Consider the following 13333-nt stretch of genomic DNA (forward strand, 5'->3'; position numbering starts at 1 on the left):
GGATCCAGGGGCACGAGGAGCGCAGGATCCAGGAGTACGGCACGAGGAGCGCAGGATCCAGGGGCACGAGGAGCGCAGGATCCAGGAGTACGGCACGAGGAGCGCAGGATCCAGGCTGAGCTGGCTCCCTCGCTCTCGGAAGTTCTTCACAGCCTCCTGAGTGGGTGGGAAGCTGAGACGTGCGATAGTCAGGTGGTAGAGGAGCAGAGTTAACCTGGTCAGAGGTGCAGAGTTAACTGCAGAGGTGCAGCTGTGTCCTGCTGTGACTGCTTCCTGGCCCAGACCAAGCAGGCAGACGTAGCACTAGTGGAGGAGACAGCCGATGAGGAGGAACCGGAACTTGCCTCAGGAGCCAGCTTGCCTCGGGAGCTCACCCGGCAAGACGTGGAGCTCCTTAAGTAGGCCCTGTTGGCCCCCTCCAAATCAGACAGGCTGTTAAGAAGCCCCAGACTGTTAACATCAAAAATTCCTCAGCCATGGAAGCTGCAGCCTCTGCTGCCTCGACCTCTGTTACATTTAGAGAAATGGACATGAGCCCTGAGGAAGGGGCTGCCAGCCCTAGGCCCTCACCTGCGAAACAGCGGGGTCCTGAGGCAGCCTCCAGTATCCAGCAGTGTCTCTTTCTCAGGAGATGGGGGCCAAAGGGAGCACTCAGGCATGTTCAATCTTCCAGTCAGTCTCTACGTGACCAGTCAAGGTGAGGTGCTGGTTATGGACCGCAGCAACTATACAAGTCTTCACCCGCAAAGGCTTTTTGAAGTAAATCTGCACAGACCCAGTGGCAGTGACAGCTTTGTGCTAAGCTTCCTTGGGGCCGATATGCCCAATCTCACTCCCCTTTCAGTGGCCATGAACTGCCATGGGCTGACTGGTGTGACAAACAGCTGCAATAATTCCCTCAAGGTATATACCTGGGATGGCCACTGCATGGCCTGTCACAGGAGCAAACCATGGGGCATCCCAGCCCTGCCATCTGGCCAGTTTGTAGTAACTGATGTGAAAGGTGGAAAGCTTTGGTGTTTTACTGTTGAGCGAGGTACAGGGGTGGTCAAATACAGCTGCCTCTGTAGCACTGTGGGACCCCAGTTTGTCACCTGTGATTCTGAGGGCACTGTCAACTTCACCCAGGGCTTGTGTGTCAATCTGGAGAATTGGCAAAAATGAGCACCAGCTGGAGGGGGTCTTCTCCATTGGCTCTGTGGGCCCTGGGGCCAGCTGGGCTGCCAGATCAGCCACTTCTCCCCTGAGAATGGGGATTTCCGTTGCATCGCTGGCAGGTGCGTGGATGCTCGTGATCTCACTGTGGCTGATAGCAGTCGCAAAGAAATTCTCCATTTTCCTAAGGGTGGAGGCTGTAGTGTCCTCATTCGAGAGGGACTTACTTGTCCAGTGGGCATTGCCCTTACTCCTGAGGGTCAGCTGCTGGTCTTGGACAGTTGGGATCATTTCATCAAGATCTACACCCACCATCTGAGAAGATATTCCACCCCTTAGGGGATAAGAAATACCAGTTTTTTGTACTCGCCAGCCAGCGTCCCTTCCCTTAGTCCTTGGGTGTTGACAGTACTACAGAGTAGGTTTAACCTATGTCCTGATTCCAACTGGGTAGTCCTAACATTTTAGGAACTATGTCTTTTAGTATTTTGTATATGTTATTTCTCCCCATCTCCCACCTAAACTTAGAGCTTTAACAGCTGTACTGTCCCAATAGGACCTATGATAGTGTTAGTCTGATTAGACATTAATCCCTTCCCAGCTTCAGTAGAGGGAGCCAGTTTAGCCTTCTGCCCTGTATTTGAAATTTTCTCCTGTGTTAAATCCTTGTGGTTGTCTCGCTTCTGGCTTTGATGTCCTTGGTCCATCGTGTCCTCCCTATTATTATGTGCTTCATCTGTAATGCTTTCCCTTCGGATCTGGTTGGTTTCAGTGTGCGGGCTCAGGAGGTTCTGCTCCACCTCTCAGTGACACTTCCGACATCGTACTCCGGGAGCTGATGTCTCAGGTCTGATCACCTTCACCCATGTGAAAGCTTATTCATTTAGTCCCACCAGAGGTAACATACAATCCCTTTAAGATGCAGTACCTCTCGGCGGGAGGATCTGTGCCATCTGGGATTTGTCTGCCATGGTCGATGTAACAAAGAATGGATGGACCCTCACTGGTTGGTGTTGAAGACGTCAGCCTGGAGATTGCTTGTGTTGTAAAGAAGCACATACAGAGCGGCATCACGCCAAGCATAGGAAGATGGGAAGGAGCCAATCTCAATATTAATATCGTCAGCAAACTTGGGTAGTCTCGAGGCCTCGTGATTTTCAATACTGCCTTTCTAATGGCCTGTGCTAAGGGTTGTCTGAGGAATTGCACAACACAGGCCAGGGCCAACAGAGTGGGGAGGACCACGTGTCTCATCTTCATTACGAAAACGGACAAGAAAACTACTGGAGTGTTATCCTGTATTTTCCTTAAGGGAGTGCATACTGTTTGGTTTTAAGATTTATTTCCATTCCTTATCAAGCATTAAATAATTGATAACTGTTTCTTTAAAAAAAAAAAAGAAAAGGAAGAAGTGTAAATATAATGTTCCTGGCCTGCCATTGACAATCCACAATATGTTATACCAACCTTTTCTTCTTTTGCCAAGACCCAGCCAAGGTGAGTTATAATAAAGTCACTAAAGGGTTAAGGGTTATTTGCAGTGATCAGCTAGCATCTCGTGGGTCTCTATCCCATCTCGATATCATGTCATTTATATTTGCCCTTGACCACACTCTCGGGTTCTGAATACACTGACTGATTGGGTTTCCCAGCTTCTTTAGGACTTTGGGGTGGCGTTTTCTTTGACCATTGTGCTTGAGTCCTTGAACATGGTTCTGGCCTCTACAACCCAAGCCCTGTCACTAGCCTAACTGGATAGGCTTTCGGTTAAACTCTAGGCTCAGCAAAGGGGCTGCTTGCATGTTATATTTTTGACAAACACTAAGTTCATGATTATTTTCCCTCAGGAAAGGGTTTTCCAGCTGATACAAGGTTTCTATCTCTTCTCTGGCATGTTCGTTGGACAACTGTAAAGATTTAGAAGCATTATCAATATATCAGAGCTGCATGGGTTCCTCTACAGCCACCCAGCACAATTTGGAGACAATTTTCTGTATGTTCATCTCTGAGATCAGATACATACCAAATTACCTAAAGAAGTACAGAGGAGAACATGAGGGGACTTGATGATTTACACTATGGGTTGATGTGGAATAAATTTGGCAAGACGAGTCGGGTGAGGTTCTTAATATATGATTGAGGAGCTTGGCTTTCAACTAAGGAGGAAATGTACAAATTTATGTTTCAGTCATAACAAACCTTCCATTCGCTGGCTGCCTTCCCTCCAAAAGTTTTAGAGATGGAAAAGTTCTAAAACCAAATATAGAATCCACTTGAGTTGCATGGATCCAATGTTAGAGAAAAGATTCACACTTTTAAGTGATTGATTCTAGCTCTAAAAAAGATCGTTTTTTGGTTCAGAAGGTAGGCACTTTGGGATTCAACCCTCATGAGCCTTGGTCAACCAATAACTCTTTCACATCTTAAACAAGTGTTCAGTGACTCGAAGATAAATCAGAAGTGCACACACTGCATCCTTTCCTGCCCTCTCCCATAACCCTCAAATCAGGAAGGGAGGAAATCACAGCCAGGAGGCATCTCCCTTTGCCAGCCCAAATACCAGCAAGACAAGAGTCCACTAAAGACATCTGTGAAACACCAAATGCCATTTGTTTTCCCAGACTCTGGAGAAGAGATTACTTAAAATCACTCTAGGCGTGGAACAATAAGGATCCATCCAGCAATTTGATTAGGCCATAGCCATCCCTAAGGCATCATTTCCATCTAAGAAAATAGAAGCAGACATGCGGTAGAGGGAGAGAGACAGAGGAAACTCCAGTTCTGTCTTTGCCTGGGTATGTAGTCCTGGCTGTGTTCAGAGTTCAGAAAGGTAAAAAGAAAAATGTCACCCTTGCACATTGACTGGGTAAATTGCAAGCAAATGCTCAACAAATTCAATCTACTCATTTGTGGCAGAGAGCCAAGATTTCTGCCATTTCCAAGGGTAAAGGGCTCCAGTTAGCAGATCCCACAGTAATTCTTCCTATGTTTGACACAAAGTGAATATGACAAGCAGAAAAAAAAATCACTAATGTTTTCATTTAGGATGCTTTAGTTGATACACTTAAGGGTTGCCTAATTCCCAGTCCCTCCCCTGACCCGCGCAACAGAGATTAGCTGTTCTGGCATGAGAATACATATCTATTATCCATTATAGATGATAGACTTAAAACTACTCTGAGCTGAGAATCACTGGCAATATACTGGATGGTTATTATAAGAATCATAAGAACCTAAGAAATAGGCATATGAAATGGAAGTTGGATGGGCCTAGTGGCTCATGCCTGTACTAGAGCCTTGATAGGCTGAGGTATGAGAATCACTTGAGGCCATGAAGTGAAGACCAGCCTGGGCAATAGTGAGACTCCACCCAACAAAAAAAATTTTACAGTTAGGTGGAATGGTGCCACCTGCCTGCAGTCCTAGCTACTTGGCAGGCTGAGGCCAGAGGATTGCTTGAGCCCTGGTTCAAGGCTGCACTAAGCTATGATCCCACCACTACGATCTAGTCTGAAAAACAGAGCAAAACCTCACCTCAAAAAAAGAGAAAAAATGTTGCTTCTCAAAATTGTCATCTTGAGTAAGAACTTATTTTTTGGATTGCTTTCAGAGAATGTTTACATACCACACTTGAAATGCCGCCTTGTCACATCATAGTGGCATAGCCTGCTTGACTGTTTTCAAAGAACATCCTGACAGGATGAATATTAATTGCATTGGTAATAATCTACCAAATGTGCTATAGGCTCTAAGGCAATCCCCAGAGAAAATTCTACAGCTGTGTTGAACAATGGTATCATTAAAATTTGTATGACCCTATTCTCCAGGTGAATATTTTCAAGAAGGCAACAAATACTTGACAACAGAGCTCTAGTATATTTTCTTAAAACTCAGACATTTGACTTTATTTATTTAGTTATTTTGAGACAAAGTCTCACTATGTTGCCCTAGGTTTAGTGCTGCAGCATCACAGCTCACAGCAACCTCAAACTCTTGGGCTTAAGCGATTCTCTTGCCTCAGCCTCCCAAGTAGCTGGGACAGCAGGCACCCGCCACACGCCTGGATATTTTTTGTTGTCATTGCTGTTTAGCAGGCCTGGGCGGAGTTTGAACCTGCCAGCCCTGGTGTGTGTGGCCAGCGCCCTAACCATTGAGCTATGGATGCTGACTCTGCTTATAGGATCATTGAGCTGGGGCACGATATGGTTCAATGTACAGAGTTTGGGTAAAGCTTTAAATGGGCAGTTACTGCCTGTTAAGAGGAGGCCTTTTACTTGAAATGCTGCCGCTGTCTCTACCCTTTCTAAGGGTCTTCTCGAAGAGGAGAAGAAAGTTATCTGGGCATCACATGTGTCACATCCATTTGGAAATGTAATCACTTATCTAAGACTTGGAAGATGTTTGTTGATTGGCAGTCAACACCCTTTGGTGTGCTTGGGTCTTGGAAGCTGATGCAGCGTATGTCTGGAAATAGTACCGAGGATGCTGGAGGTGGCAGGGAGGTTCCCAAAAAGGCCTGTGAGGCACCAAAGATAATATTTCCTGTTGCAAAGTATTTATTTTGGTTAATTCCATAATGTTGCCTCAGGAGGGCCAACGATCACACAGATTTATATTTTTAAAATTTCTTTTGGTAATAGCTCTGCAGGTTACGGATTTAAGATCTTCTTTTTCTGCAAAGGATTTAAAGTGCTATGTAGATTATGTAAAGAGGGCTCAACATTAGAAGGAATATTGCTTCTGAGAATCCCCCAAAGCCATTCAAGTGGTCACTGACTTTCCAACAATTCCTCCCTCTGTGCTCCATGTCCTAGGGTCCGAGAACGGGCTTCAAAGTTGGCCATCAGAATCCTGGCTCTGTTATTTATTATCCGTGTGACCCTCGGGAAGGTACTGAACCTTTCTATGCCTCAATTCTCTTGCCTGTAACATGGTATTTCCTCATTTAGTGAAATGAGATGCTGCCAACGAGGGAGGCAGAAGTCAGGCCCATTACAGGGTAAGTGTTCAGCGCTTCCTGACTTGCTGCCATCTCGTTGTTTATAATTTCCATTTTATGGTCAGAAGCCTGAGCCCAGGGAGAGTAAATTGTTATGCATCTATCATACTGTTGGACAGTGGGAGAATTAGGGATAGTTCTCTTTTATTTCCCTGATAACATTTATGTTAGCTTTTGGGACTCACTCTAGTGCCTCTTCTCTATAACAGCAGTGCTTGCTTAAAATAGCATCTTGGTTATTTATGGCTCTTTCCATGATACCTATAATAATAATAATAATCAACTTACTCTAGACCAGCAGTTCTCAACCTGTGGGTCGTGACCCACAGGAACTGTATTAAAGGATGGTGGCATTAGGAAGGTTGAGAAGCACTGCTCTAGACTCTAGTCTGAGAATTATCTCGTTTCATTCTCGACATAACCCTCAGAGATATTATTATCACTCCCTCCCCGAGGTGAAGAAATGGGCGTAGTGAAGTTCGGGAAGTTGCTTGCAGTTACACAGCGAGGACTGCCAATGTAAGAATTTAACCTACATTCATCCAAATCAAAATGCCTACATATAGAATTAGAAAGTAGTTCTACAATTTGTTTTTAAATGATCCCAAAATTGCCTGTGTTTAAAAAAGGAATTTTGTAAAATATATACATGACTCTACTCCATAATCTACAATTAAGAAGAAAAAAAACAACACTTCTTAAATGGATGAGAGCTGAAGGCTTTCCTTATGCACAGACTGTGAACACTCGCCGAGTCTCGTTCCCTCCTGGCCCACATGCAGGCCAGGAGGGTTAAGCTGGGCATGGCTATCGTGTTTGCAGCATTCTCTCTGGGCAGCAGCCATGAAAACTGCTCTAGGAATGCTCTGGAATTAGGCTCTGCCTCATCAGACTGCCCTCACATACCGTTTCTTCTGTTTTTGAGTCAGAGTCTGCTCATTTACCTGGGCTAGAGTGTTGTGGTCTCAGTCTAGCTCACAGAACCTCAAACTTCTGGGCTCAAGCAATCCTCCTGCCTCATCCTCCAGCTAGGACTACAGGTGCTTGCCATGATGCTCTGCTAATTTTTCTATTTTTAGTAGAGACCCGGTCTCTCTTTGCTTAGGCTGGTCTTGAACTCCTGACCTTAAGTGATCCTCCTGCCTTGGCCTCCCAGAGTGCTAGGATTTCAGGTGTGAGCCACTGTGCTGGGCCTGACATACTGTTTTGATGTGTAACATGCTGTCTTTGTGCTTGGACAGATAGATAATGTCATATTACAGGCACAAAGAAAGTGCTCTCCTGCCAGGAAGAGTTTCTTCTTTCAAGTTCCCTGGGGACTGGGGCTTACTCACCAGTACATGACTGGGGGGCACAGAGCTTTCTCTCTACATTGTTCATATTTGGGGCTGAATAAACCAGTTTTACATTAACTAAAGGATGTAAGGGCTTGGCGCCTGTGGTTCAAGTAGCTAAGGTGCCAGCCACATATACCTGAGCCGGCAGGTTCAAATCCAGCCCAGGCCAACCAAAAACAACAATGATGGCTGCAACCAATAAAAAGCCGGGCGTTGTGGCAGGTGCCTGTGGTCCCAGCTACTTGGGAGGCTGAGGCAGGAGACTTGCTTGAGCCCAGGAGTTGGAGGTTGCTGTGAGCTGTGATGCCATGGCACTCTACCCAGGGGGACAGCTTGAGACTCTGTCTCAAAAAAAAAAAAAAAAGGATATAAGGTAGCCACAGATCTTTTTCCTCAGTAGTCATGATGATGTCATCCTTTAACTCTAAACTCAGGCACTGCCTCCTCCAGAAGCCTTCCCTGCCTTTCCCTTGCTGTGTGAGACCCTTAACCCCTGTGCTCTCACCAGGTGGAAAGGTCACCACTCTTTCTACCTGGTATTAAAGTGACAGCTTTTAAAGCCTGTTTCCCTTTCCAGGCTGTGCTTGCAGGCAGGGATCAGATCTTATTTAGGGCTGATACTCAGCTCGCATTAGGATGGGTCGGCCATTTAGACATTCCTGTTGGAAGTATGGTGTCGAATGGTCATTTAATACTCTTAACATCACCTCTGGTCTTACTGCAACACTCAGTGTTAACACAACATCTTGCACATGGAAGTTTTTCAGGGAGTGCACGTTGCCTTGATGATGAATGAACATGGGCATACCCGAGTTGGACTGACGCCTGGATTATCACTGAAGGGATGAACTACAATGCAATATTCTTAAGAAGCAAGAACCTTTGATCACTCGAAAGCCTAAGGACAACAATGTTCTGCAAGGACACACCAGCTCTGGCCTCTAGATGCCACAAATGGACCAGAGTTCATGAAGTCTTCACATGAATCTGTCAAGATCATCGCTGTTTTTGGTCTTGATCCTGTCCCTACATAAACATAATGGTAATCCAAGCACGCTGACCAAGCTCAGTGCTGCTCTGTTAGAGCAGCACAGACTTACCTGTCTGTGTTGTTGGGAGACTTGATATCCTAGTCCTGTGAGGGGCTGGTTCTGCATCTGCTGAAGCAGGATCTTTTGCTGAAGTGGCAAAGGTGACCTCAGCAGAGGCTGGCTCGACAGAGGCTGGGCAGGCTGAGATGGCTGCGGCTGTGGCTGTGGCTGCGGCTGCTGTTGTTGAGCTGAAACTGAACTCTGCTGCTGCTGCTGCTGAGCTGAAATTGAGCTCTGCTGCTGCGGCTGCTGCGGCTGCGGCTGCGGCTGCGGCTGCTGGGTGTAGTGGAGGAGAGAAGGCTTGTTCTGGGAAGGTAAAACTGAAGGCATCTGCTGGCTGGCTTGATCTGAGTTAAAGTGGAACAAAGGCTTGGTGTTGCCATGACAAGGCTCCACGGCCGGGTGCGGGTTGTTAATAAAACTTCGACTGAGGTCCTGAGGCTTTGGCTGCATGAGCACATCCAGGTGCCCACCCTGGGCTGAGGGGCTGGCCTTGTACATGTAGCTGGACACTGCTTTCGGCTGGCCGCTGCTGCCAGCTACCCCAGGCATGGGTGAGCTCTGTGGGCTGAACGGCTGCTGACCAAAAGAAGGGCTGGGGATTTTCTCTGGCCCAAAGGGACCTGGGGAGGGTCCCGCAGTGGAGGGCAGGGCTGACCAGCTGGCGGGCTGGTGCTGCTGCTGCAGCCGGGCATGTTGCTGGCGGTTGGCAGCTATCTGTTTGAGCTGCTGGGCGTGGGAGACTTCCTGCCAGCTGGGCAGGGCCCGGCTAGCTCCTGAGGCTGTCTGAGGCTGAGCCTGGCTCTGAGGGACTGAAGGGATGGGGGACGATGTGGAAAGGGCAGAGCTGGCCATGGAGAACGCAGGGCCAGCCGACGGGGGCCTCAACTGTGGAGAGCCTGCGGGGCCCTGAGCCAGGCCCGGCGAGAACTCGCTCTTGATCACTATCTTCTCCATGGGCAAGGAGGGCCTGGGTGTGCTCCTCTGGCCTTGCTGGCCCAAGTCCATGCTGAACGGGCCGTCCTGCTTGATGGTGGCGTTGATCATGTCCTCCAGCTCGAGGTCACTCATGGGAGGCACAGATATGTTGGTCAGTTCATTGAACAGTTCCTGCAGCTCAGGGTCCATCAGCTGCTCTCCAGCGTCATCTCCGTACCTATTAGTAAAAACATTCTCCTGGGTCACTTGGCCGTCCATGTGCTTACTGCAGGACAGAGTCTCTCCCGGCTCCTTCTTCACCTCCTTCAAGCCCATGGTAAACATCCCATTGCCAGGAGAATGTGTGTGGGAGGGCAGAGTGTTGGTCTTTCTCAGGGGGGCTTGGCTCGTAGGCAAGGTCCCGGACATAATCTGATTTTGTCCATTATTGACTTGGAGGCCACCTGATCCTGCAGAGAGGTTCTCCCCGATGCGGATTCTTTTGATATCAAGGAACGAGCTGTCGACGAAGCCATTGGGCCTCTTGCTATTGGCAGGAGACAGGTTAACTACCTGCTTTCTTTTCAAGGAACCCTGGAGCTGGAAGACAGAAGAGAATAAAAAAGAAAAACATGATGCATTAACTTGGTTATGCTTCTAATCAAATGTCACACTTTGGTTCCTCTGTTTACACACAAGAGGAAGGAAAAAAAAAAGCACAAATGAAGCGTAGTCTAGACCAGGGGTCCTTAGACTTTTTAAACATGGGGCCAGTTCACTGTCCCTCAGACCGTTGGAGGGTGGACTGTGGGCCCCGGGACAAGTCGGCTCCTAAGCAGGACAGGCAGCAGTGGCAAAAACACTCGGCGGGCCGGATAAATGTCCTCGGCGGGCCACATGTGGCCCGTGGGCCGTAGTTTGAGGATGCCTGGATAACGAAACTCTCAGTAGGACAAAACAAACAGATTTTCTAGAGGAGCAGATGAATTAGTTTAGAAACTACACTAGTTCCCATGATTGGTACGTAAGTCAATAGCTACAGAATCCTTCAAAATATCACAAGAAGTTATTCATAGCACCTTAGACCAATCACTGAAAATCACTACAGCATTGCTGTTTTCTGAAGCAGGCCCAAATATTCCACACGCATGCACAACTCCACACACCTGCAGATGATCACATTGCACACACCGTGGCCAACTTAGAAAACACTGGCAAGTCTAAGGCTGGGACAGAAATGCTAGTTTCTTTCATAGGTTCAGTCCTACCATCATTCTTATGCTCAGCCCGAGAAGATACTCTACCTCTTGCTCACCTGTTTATCTTCCTATAAGTGCATCTACAATTCCACTGCTTCGCATTCAGGCCCACGTGGTGACAGTGTGTGGATGCGTGCATAGAAGCCGTGAGATCATCCTTGACCAAATCAGACACTGTATGCACAGACTGTACTAGGGATTCATTTCTTTTATTGCCTGTCCTCAGATCTGGTAACTAAACCAAGGTGTTGAGACATGATGTTGCACAGGGTTAAGAGCCCAGGCCCCGGGAGCAGACTAGGCCAAACTCAGGTTCCATTTCTGTGCTCTATGTGACCTTGGTAAATGAGCTCATCTGAGTCTCAGTTTCCTAATCCAGAAATTGGGGACAATAAGGCTTAATTATAGAGATAGTGCATGTAAAAGGTTAGAAAGTGCTTGCTGTAGTAACAACTCAGTAAACAGTTTATAGAAAAAGTATGTGTTACTGCATTCTGAGAGGGGAGAGTGTCTCTACAGCAATCACGTTGTACTTTATGAACCCTAAAATTTACGGAGAAAGGCTTAAAGGCTATACAACCACACCAATAAATTAACAAGAAACATGAAAAAAATCTACTGTTGGTCGCAGGTCCTTGTTGATTTGTCTATTGAGTGAGATACTGTATGTATCAAAGTGTGGCTTTTTCAGTGGTGCTGACTCACTCAAATTATTTAATGTTTGCTCAGGATAATTATAAAATACCCGAGGCAGAAAGATACTTCCCAGATAGAGAGTTCTCCTTCCTTCTCTTTCCCCGTATTGCAACATCCTCAGCCTTCTAAAGATTCCTAGGCAACCTAATTAAGAAAGGAAATTAACATAACTGAGTTATATGTCAAGTACTTTAAATATGGTTATCTTATTTCCCTTAATCTTCACAACAACCCTATTAGACAGGCATGATCACCCTTATTTTATAGGTAAGGAAACCAAGGCTCCGAGAAGCTAAGTAAATTGCCCAGGGTCACATAGCTGGTGCATAGCAGAACTGGGCTTTGATGCCGGGTCTGTGTTGCTTAAAAGCCTGTGTTATTTCCACTCTTTTATGCTAGAATTAGCTTGTTTAAGGGTAGGGTCTACCTAGCACAAAGATGCGGGGGGCAGTGAGCACACAGACATCTAGATCTCAGGTGGAATGATGAGGAGCCTGGGAATGGCTGGGAAGCAACATAGGACCCAGTGTGAGCCTTGGGCTTCCGTCATCTCGCACGGTGACAGCTGTCCCGCTTGTCTGCTGTTTTGCCCCCTCGCAGGTATATAGTTATGGTGGATGTGCCATATAAAAGGTTACTACAACCTTCTTCCATCGCTGGTTGGTAAACAGAGAGAGCAGCCCGACCTAAGCCGCTCTATCAGCCTTTCTCTTCCATGGGAATTCTGGATTTGGAAACCTGAGGCAAGGCTCTCTTTGGATGGTTGTACAGTGATTCAGAACTTGTGAGTGGTTATTTCATTATGTCAAGCAGAGCTACAGAGGAAGTAAGTTTGAAGAAAGAAAGAATGAGGCCGAGAGGAGAGACGCATGTTGTGACAGCATCTGGGAGTCTCTTCGAATCGCAGGTCAGCTCTGCCCTTCTTGTTTTCTCTAACACACTCTGGAATCTTATAATTAATTTCCCTTTTGCTTAAGCTACTATGAATTGGGTTTCTGTTACTTTCAACCAAGTGTTCTAACAAAGTCCCCCGAGACCTCACTGTCTGTGGTGAGCAATTTGTCGCAAGTGGTAGGGCATACTTTCTAGCTGGGTATTAAGCTTCTCCAACGCCCATCTCTGCTGTCTCTGCACAATTCTCTGCCTCCGAGTCTGTGTACTCACTGGTGCAGACATCATCATCACCACTGTCAGCCATCAGCACGTTCAGCAGAGACTCAGAGTGCCGCTGTCTGAGCTCACGGTTCAGGACGAGCTCAGGGCAGAGATGCAGCCATGTTGCTTCTGATTTATTTCAGCAAAGGGTTCCTTTACAACTAGTAAAGAACACACAAAGGAGCGGGTGCTTTTTCCAGGCCTGGGTTATCACCTTTGATTCATTTTCCACTGCTCTGAAAAGACCTGTTCTGCCAGATTCCCCCATTGCTCTGGCCACGCCCTGAGCAGGCAGCACACTCTCTGGGAACCAGCACTGACACTGTCTCCAAGGCGGCAGGATGCAGAGGCAGGAAAAGGATCAGCGATGGTTGCAGTGCAGTGGTAACAAGGAGAGCAGCAAAGCTCACTCCCTGTGGCCTGTGTGGGCACTGGCTTAAGTGCTTTGTAGGGATAGTCCCTTCTCATTCTCACATCAATTCTAGGAATCTTTATAACTCTAGAAGGGTAATAATATTTCTCCTCTCTCCCCCATTTTTCAGATGAGCAAACTGGGGTTTAGAAACAGAGTGACTTTTCAAGGTCACAGACACTACTAGCAGCAAAGTCAGGCAGCAAACCAGCATGCCTGCTCTCTGCAGCACACAGGCCCTGGCCCTGATGGAGGGGACTGGGGCCACACCACGTCCTCAGGCTGCTCTCTGCAGCACACAGGCCCTGGCC

At 47.2% G+C, this 13333-nt stretch overlaps 1 protein-coding gene and 1 pseudogene across 1 annotated transcript in view; one reads left to right on the forward strand and one right to left on the reverse strand.

The window, feature by feature from the left end:
• The window catches only part of LOC100943054, a 2330-nt pseudogene extending 836 nt beyond the window's left edge, over positions 1-1494 (forward strand).
• MAML2 (mastermind like transcriptional coactivator 2) overlaps positions 1-13333 on the reverse strand; it is a 386485-nt gene that overhangs the window by 124903 nt on the left and 248249 nt on the right. Inside the window, exon 2 of the mRNA XM_003781322.3 lies at positions 8592-10100. Within this exon, the coding sequence (XP_003781370.1) occupies positions 8592-10100 (1509 nt within the window). The remainder of the gene's footprint in view (positions 1-8591; positions 10101-13333) is intronic.

The sequence above is a fragment of the Otolemur garnettii genome, unplaced genomic scaffold (genome assembly GCF_000181295.1).
Source record: "Otolemur garnettii isolate 467f Iridium unplaced genomic scaffold, OtoGar3 scaffold00001, whole genome shotgun sequence".
Lineage (NCBI taxonomy): Eukaryota > Metazoa > Chordata > Mammalia > Primates > Galagidae > Otolemur > Otolemur garnettii.